Raw genomic sequence first — 7198 nt, 5'->3', positions numbered from 1 at the left:
TATTGTAAATTTAAATGTGAATCAATGTATATTCATCGGACATGAACAAATGAATAAATCTTGAGTAATCTTGAGGGGCGTGTGTGTCCGGGGCGCAGTGTCGCGGGGGGGGGGGGGGGGGATCGAACGAACCCTCCGATCCCCCCTGGCTACGGGCCAGAATTTGCTCATCCTACCAATGTTGAAAACTGGCCGGCAAAAGTGACGATGGTTCAACGTCGTATATTCAACCTTCTCTGACGGTCGACAGATCAGCCTTTACCCACGTTGATTCAACGGTGATAAATCGACCCTCTCAGACGGCGGAGAAATCGACGTTTCACGGCGCCGTTTCAACGTTGATTTTCTGACGTACGACGGAAACCGACCATTCTGACCAAAACTCTACGTCGTTTCAACGACCCTCTGCTATCGGGGCTGGCATCACATCGAGGGTGCATTCCTGCCCCACACCCAGTTGTCCCTCTGAATCCACCATGACTCTAACCTGGATAAAGCATCTACTGAAGATGAATGAATAAATCAATTTACTTTAAGTTTTAGTTAAGAAAACCAAAGCCTAGTGTAAATTTATGCAGAAGCCCAACATAAAATTATAATCCATGCTACTCACTGCAAAGGAACCACTCTCCAAGGCACGTTTTAAAAATTATTTATTACACATCATTTACGGGATAACTCATACTGAATGTTACCAGATACAGAGACATGGATATAGTTAACAGAGTTGTTGACTGATGATAAAACATACATTTGATTGCTCAGCTGCTCCAGTGCCAGCTTAATCCACTCTCAGTAATGCAAAATAGGAAGGAAAAAAAGTTTAAAAATAGCTGGAATTACACAGGATTTTGCCACTCATCTGCCCATTCAGTTGCATGTCTCCTTGCCTATGGCACTGTAAAGAGACCAAGATATGATTTAAACAAAAGTTGAGTGCAGGAAGTGAAGAGGGTGATTGAGTACAACATCTTAAAGTTGAGAAGGGAAAGGGTGGGGGTGTTTGATAAAGAGATACAAGAAGATTCATGATTGACAGACTTCACAAGCTTCAGGTGGACACTTCTTTTCTTGGTCAATAACTGTAAAAGAAAATGAGAAGTGCATGTTACATCACTGGCATTCTTACAAGTGTTCTAAGTAAAGGATAATGCACAATGAGCTGGACATTACCATGAAACAGAACCCTTCAGGGTGATTCAAGGATTCACCCTGCATTACCCCGTTGGGGTTTATTTTGCAATTATGACCGACTATCTGTACATTATTCCAATTATTATATGGATACTTACGAAAGAAATCAATCATTTGACACAAAATATTGATTGAAAAATGATTTTATTGCTTCCCCTAAAAACAGTCAATTAGATACTCTGGTTAGAACTGCGTCCATAATAATGCAAACTCTGTAGCCTTCTCAAGATTGGCCTACTTAGCGTTATAATTCAAGTTAAACTTGATAGCTTGGTACCAGATAGCTTTCTTTCATCTCAGAAATATTGCTAAGATAAGAAATTTAATCTCACTACACGACACAGAAAAAACTAGTTCATGCTTTCATTACCTCCAGGTTGGATTATTGTAATGCCTTACTGTCTGGATGTTCCAATAAGTGCATAAACAAACTCCAGTTAGTTCAAAATGCAGCAGCAAGAGTCCTTACTAAAATTAGAAAATATGACCACATCACTCCTGTCTTATCTACATTGCATTGGCTCCAAATCAAATTTCGTACTGGTTATAAAATACTACTATTGACCTTTAAAGCACTGAATGGTCTCGCACCACAGTACCTGAGTGAACTTCTGATCCTCTATGACCCACTTAGATCAAAAGGTGCAGGCTATCTGCTGGTACCTTGTATAGTGAAGGCTACATCAGGGGGCAGAGCCTTTTCTTACAAAGCCCCACAGTTATGGAACAGCCTTCCAAGTAATGTTCGGGAATCAGACAGTCTCAGCGTTTAAGTCTAGGTTGAAAATATATCTGTTTAGTCAAGCCTTTTGTTAATGGTGTTTATGAGGTAAAGGTGTAGATCTGGAGGGTCCTCAGACAGAGTGTTTTGGCAAACTGGGATGTATGGATGCTGTCAGTCCCCCACTCGCTTGCTCACTTGAGTTTGTTGATGGTGTAGTGGCTGGCTGCTTTATGTCCCAGGGCTCCCTCATGCCTGTGTTACCTTCTGGCTCTCCCCTTTTAGTTACACTGTCATAGTTAGTTTCCGGAGTCCCTGCTTGTACTCAGTGCAATATGTATACTGTTCTTACTTATTCAGGTGACATGGGGCATACCTAACAACCTGTGTTTCCTCTCCCCCACCCGCACCCTGTCCCTCTGAGTTACATGTCGGTCCTGGGATCGAGATGCGGATGCGGACCTCTTCTGCTCCTCAGACCTGCCTGATCCATCCTGGTGCCCTGTGTCTGGTTGGAGTCTCATCACATCGCTCCTGTGGAGGACGGCCCCATGTGGATAGTTGAAAGTCACAGCTGGAGGACGCTCTGGACACTTACAGTAATGCTTTTATGGCTGAGGACTACAGTTGACTTGCTAACTTTAGGACTGCAGTTGTCATGAACAGTTTTGCACTCAAGTTTCCATCAATGAAGAGTTTATAACATCAACAAAACTGACTTTATGTTAAAACTGTTAATATTATAGTCATGCTGTCTGTTGTTGCCCAAATGAGGATGGGTTCCCTTTTGAGTCTGGGTCCTCTCGAGGTTTCTTCCTCATGTCGTCTGAGGGAGTTTTTCCTTGCCACCGTCGCCACAGGCTTGCTCATTGGGGATAGATTAGGGATAAAATTAGCTCATGTTTTAAGTCGTTCAAATTCTGTAAAGCTGCTTTGCGACAATGTTTATTGTTAAAAGCGCTATACAAATAAACTTGACTTGAAGTTAAACTGAACATTAAAATTAATATTAGAAAAATTTTCCATCATGTTTTCTGATGGAGTAACCTTTTTTTGCCATAGAGTCTTGCGAATAAGCTGACGGTGTTAATTTGATTATTAAAGCAACAAAATTTACCAGACTTCTTTCTGAGGATTGATATTCAACAAAGCTGTGTAATAAAAGCAGATATTAAAAATCACAAAAGTTAATGTTTACAGTTGTGTTAAAGGACACATCTGACATTTATCATCATCATTGTTTCAAATCTGAGTTTTCAGATTTTTCAAACCATTCAGTCAAACAAGTAAACCTCTGCATGGAACTGGAGATGTAAATCTCATGTTCTCTGTTGGAATACTGAGGTTACTGATGACTGAGGTGGCATTTATTACTCAATTATTGCTATTGTATAATCCTACTACTATTGCAAATTATGCAGTATTTAGAATTACAAGCACAGATTATAGCAATTTTCATAGGTGAATTTGCTCTATTTTAGAAATTGTCTGCATGTCTGCCATTCCAGGAAATTACAAGAAAATGAGTCAAAAACAGACAAAAAGAAGTGCATACATAGCAATAATGATTTTATTAAACCAAGAAAAGTGAAGCTATATAATCTCATTTCATATATCATTTATATTTTGACTAGAATCTTTAGGCGCTCTGAGTATTAGCATTTACTTGAGTATTCATGGCTCTTCTTTTATTCATTCGCTATTTTTTAGTTTAGTTCCACACAGCAGATGCAACACTGGATTGTGGCACTTGTATCATTTGTTTTAACTGTGATTCTAAGCTGCCTTCCTCTGTCTTCTAAGCTGTCTTGCCTACAGCTATGATGAAAATGATTGCTACAGAAGTGCAGTCACTAACATATGACACCATGTTGCTAATTTAATGTTGCTGATCAAATACCGCAACATAAGTTTTTTTTTTCTTCTTCTATTGTAAGTTACAATATTTCCTCTGGTTGGAAAGTCCCAATGTTCGTATTAAGACATTAGAACTAATACTAATTCTACAAATAAATGTTATGTATAATTAAATACCAGACAGATTATTCAGTATTATAATAAAACAATAATTAGAGTACAGTATTATAATATTGCAACATGGAACAGAAAGAGTTTAAAAAGCTAGACTAAAACATCTGTAAATATTAGGATGAATTTTCTGCTGGCTACAAGATAGATGTAGTTGGGGGGATGTTCCATGATAACACAATTAAAGGACATGCTTTTCTATATGTTGGATCCTTTACTTGGCAGTAAATTAGGCTACAGGTGAAGCAAGAACAAACATCCATTTCCACCATTTCCTTTCATTCTGTCCAAGTGCTATATAAATCACATATTTGCTCTTACAATCTGTTGTTTGTTTCCTTATGGCAATTAACACAAAAGGTGTATGTGAACATGGCTCATGTATGTTGGAACATGGGGAACATGTAGATGCTAAATGAAGGATTCCAGTTTGGCTTACCATCCTGTGTTGGGAGAATGTTTCTCTCACGAGTGCTGGTCTTTTTCAGACACCTCTTGTCGAAGTTCTGCACTTCCTGCTTGACTGGGTTGTCATTCATTTTGGATGTTCTTCTAGAAAGACACAATTTGTCTGAATTATTAAATCAAACTGGAAACTCTGCAAGATGAGTTGTTGACCAAATGAGACACAAGACTACTTTGAAGAAGCTATTTTAATGAAATAAATTATTTTAATGAGTGGATACACTCATGTTTTGCATGGTGTGAAATCAATCTGTAGGTAGGTAAAACACATTTAGAAATTTGTAAACAAGTTAGTAGGAAAATGGAAAGCTGATCTTAAACCCAACAGCAAGTGGCAAATTTAGTCAGATTGAGTAACTGATTTTTATGAGTTGTAGCTTCAAAGCAGGTTTGTCTCGAAGACCAGGACATTCTTTCTCACTGTTACTACATGCCCTTAACTAATGCCTCTTTTCTCCTGTCTGGACATGTTGTCACACCCCACCCATGAAAGGAACTTTCCTTTGGAAGGGGAGCCTGTTTAAAAGCACAAGAGTTCTTTTGTGCAGTTGCAAACTATCAAGAAAAGAGAACTAACTAAAGAAAAAAGTAGAATTTCCAAATAATTCTGCCACAAGTTCCACAAACTGAGCACAAGACATTGCTAAAGGGATTTGTAACCTCTTGACATAATTTTGTGAGATTTTGGTACATTATTAGACAGTTCTGACAAAAAAAATGTAATTGTCAGTGCGATCACCAGTTACTGTGAACTGCGTTGTCAAGGAATTAGAAATACATGAATAAAGACTTAGTTACTACTAAATGGAATATTTATTTTTCTAATTGCAGAAACCAAAAGCCATGTTGAACATGTCTTCAGAACGTGCCTCGTTTCATCGATGCTCATGTGACAACTCAGCCCACACGTCGCTGCACATTACAAAAAGGCCACTGTTTTAAGTCTATGCAGATATGTTGCGTGCAAGCTTGATGCAACTTCAGTCTTTAATTACACTCTTTAGGAAAAATACCACAATGTTACTGACAGAGTTCTTTATCCGCAGGTGCCCTTGCACAAGGCGTGGAAGCACACACACGGTTAAGTGTCTTTTAATGACATGGACGCCCAAGGTAAACAGAACAAGAAACCCATTTGTCACCTGACACTATAATTAAGCAGCATCTGCTGCATGTAGAGGTTGTTGGTCTGTTTTAAAAAGTCGTACTGCACCCATGACATAGATCTAACTCACATATACCTGAGCTAGGAGGTGGAAAAGTACAGAAAAAAGTATGATAACCATATGATTTTATGTGCACATTTTATGTTGTGAGTACAACAAGGAAAAAAAAAGACACTAAATGACATAACACTGCAATTAAATAATCTGCCCTGTAATTTTTTTTATCTCGTATAATTACTGAAACAACCATATTTCATTGTTATTTTGTCACTTGACCTTTACAACCACGACATGCATACAGTACGATTTAATTTCATCATTCCATTATTTTATTATCACGGTATCTCCATATCAGTGCAACGTTTACGCTGTTATTGCGCAATTAACACGTGAAGCGCACAAAATGACGTGAATTGCACCATCCTTCCTGTATACCCTACATATAACGTTTATAAAATGTGTATTAACACACTAAGACTTTCAAGGCAGGTAGCTGAAAAAGTCATACTGATGGTACTGATGGAGCTGAATGCAGTACAGTCTTGGCTCCTAGCCCACTAAGTGGCACCGAAAAACGTTGAGATTGGACATAACTTTTTTTTTAAATATAAAAGTAATCCGCTCATTATTTGCAGCAAATTACTACAAACTGATTTAAAAAAGTTGTTATTAGGTACGTACAGTGTCAGCTATGCTATACTCAATCATATCCTGCATCTCCACTCTATTTCGTGTTGCATCTCACCTGAAACGGTAACCTGGAGGTCAAACTATTCAGAAATAGAGTTGCTTACTTGAAATTGTCTTCCTGTTGGAAATATACATTTGATGAAAGCCGTGTATCTCTCGTGTGTGTTTAATCCGGGGAAGACTAGGGGTTTAAGTAGGAAATCACGCCCCAGTTCTGCTAAACCCCTCACTCTGATTGGTCAAACGAACTCCCACTCCACCTTACCCCTCCCTCCCTCTCTCCCTCCCTCTAACCCACTCAGGCTGAGTCCCAAATAGTTTAATTCTAGGTGCATCACGATTATACATGGAGTTAGGAAGCAGTTTGTAATTCAGCCATAAATCGTCAGACATTACAGTATGAGGACACGGATTCCCAAACAGATCCAGACGCTCTATAAGTGCGCACTGTATAGAAAACAGGGCTTTGTCCAGTATAGTGCACTAGATGTCGAACAGGGATCTGAACAGAGTTCAGATTTACCGTGAGAAAACTAGATACAGTATGTTTCTATTCTGTTGGCGAGGTGAAGTGTGACTAAGGACGCAACAGCGCACTCTTCTGGTAAGAAAGTGCACTGCAGTGGATAAAATGGGAAAATACAGTTTAATCATTTCACCAGCAAGCAAGTGGAAAACAAATATTATACCACACTGGAGCATTTATTTCAAAGCCTGGCGGCTTAATGTTTATTAAACATTTGGCAACATAGTTATGTTGGTATGTTGCAACTTAACATATTAAGTGTGGGTGGTAAAAGAGAGCAACTGGACTTGCTTGAAGATTCTTGAAGACGTTTCACCTCTCATCCGAAAGGCTTCTTCAGTTCTGTCTGACTAGTAGGGAGTATCAGGTATTTATCCTCTCATGGATGAAAAGCTCATCTAAGGTGTC

The 7198-nt window shown here is 38.8% G+C and overlaps 1 protein-coding gene across 1 annotated transcript; it reads right to left on the bottom strand.

Annotated features, from left to right (window-relative positions):
- Positions 1-636: 636 nt before the first annotated feature.
- tmsb1 (thymosin beta 1) lies at positions 637-6476 on the bottom strand. The gene is made up of 3 exons (XM_060927594.1): positions 6369-6476; positions 4383-4495; positions 637-1082 (listed from the first exon to the last, which is right to left on the bottom strand). Exons 2-3 carry the CDS (start codon positions 4480-4482, stop codon positions 1027-1029), a joined length of 156 nt encoding a protein of 51 aa, XP_060783577.1. The 5' UTR covers positions 4483-4495; positions 6369-6476; the 3' UTR covers positions 637-1026.
- Positions 6477-7198: the final 722 nt, after the last annotated feature.

Source organism: Neoarius graeffei, chromosome 8 (assembly GCF_027579695.1).
Source record: "Neoarius graeffei isolate fNeoGra1 chromosome 8, fNeoGra1.pri, whole genome shotgun sequence".
Classification (NCBI taxonomy): domain Eukaryota; kingdom Metazoa; phylum Chordata; class Actinopteri; order Siluriformes; family Ariidae; genus Neoarius; species Neoarius graeffei.
Note: the sequence above shows the minus strand (reverse complement) of the source record. Positions and strands in the feature narration are given on the sequence as shown.

Coding starts and splice junctions, on each gene's coding strand:
- tmsb1 (XM_060927594.1), bottom strand. CDS start 4,482: ATGAATGACAACCCAGTCAAGCAGGAAGTGCAGAACTTCGACAAGAGG. Junction 1,083..4,382: donor CATTCTCCCAACACAGGATG/GTAAGCCAAACT, acceptor TTTCTTTTACAG/TTATTGACCAAGAAAAGAAG.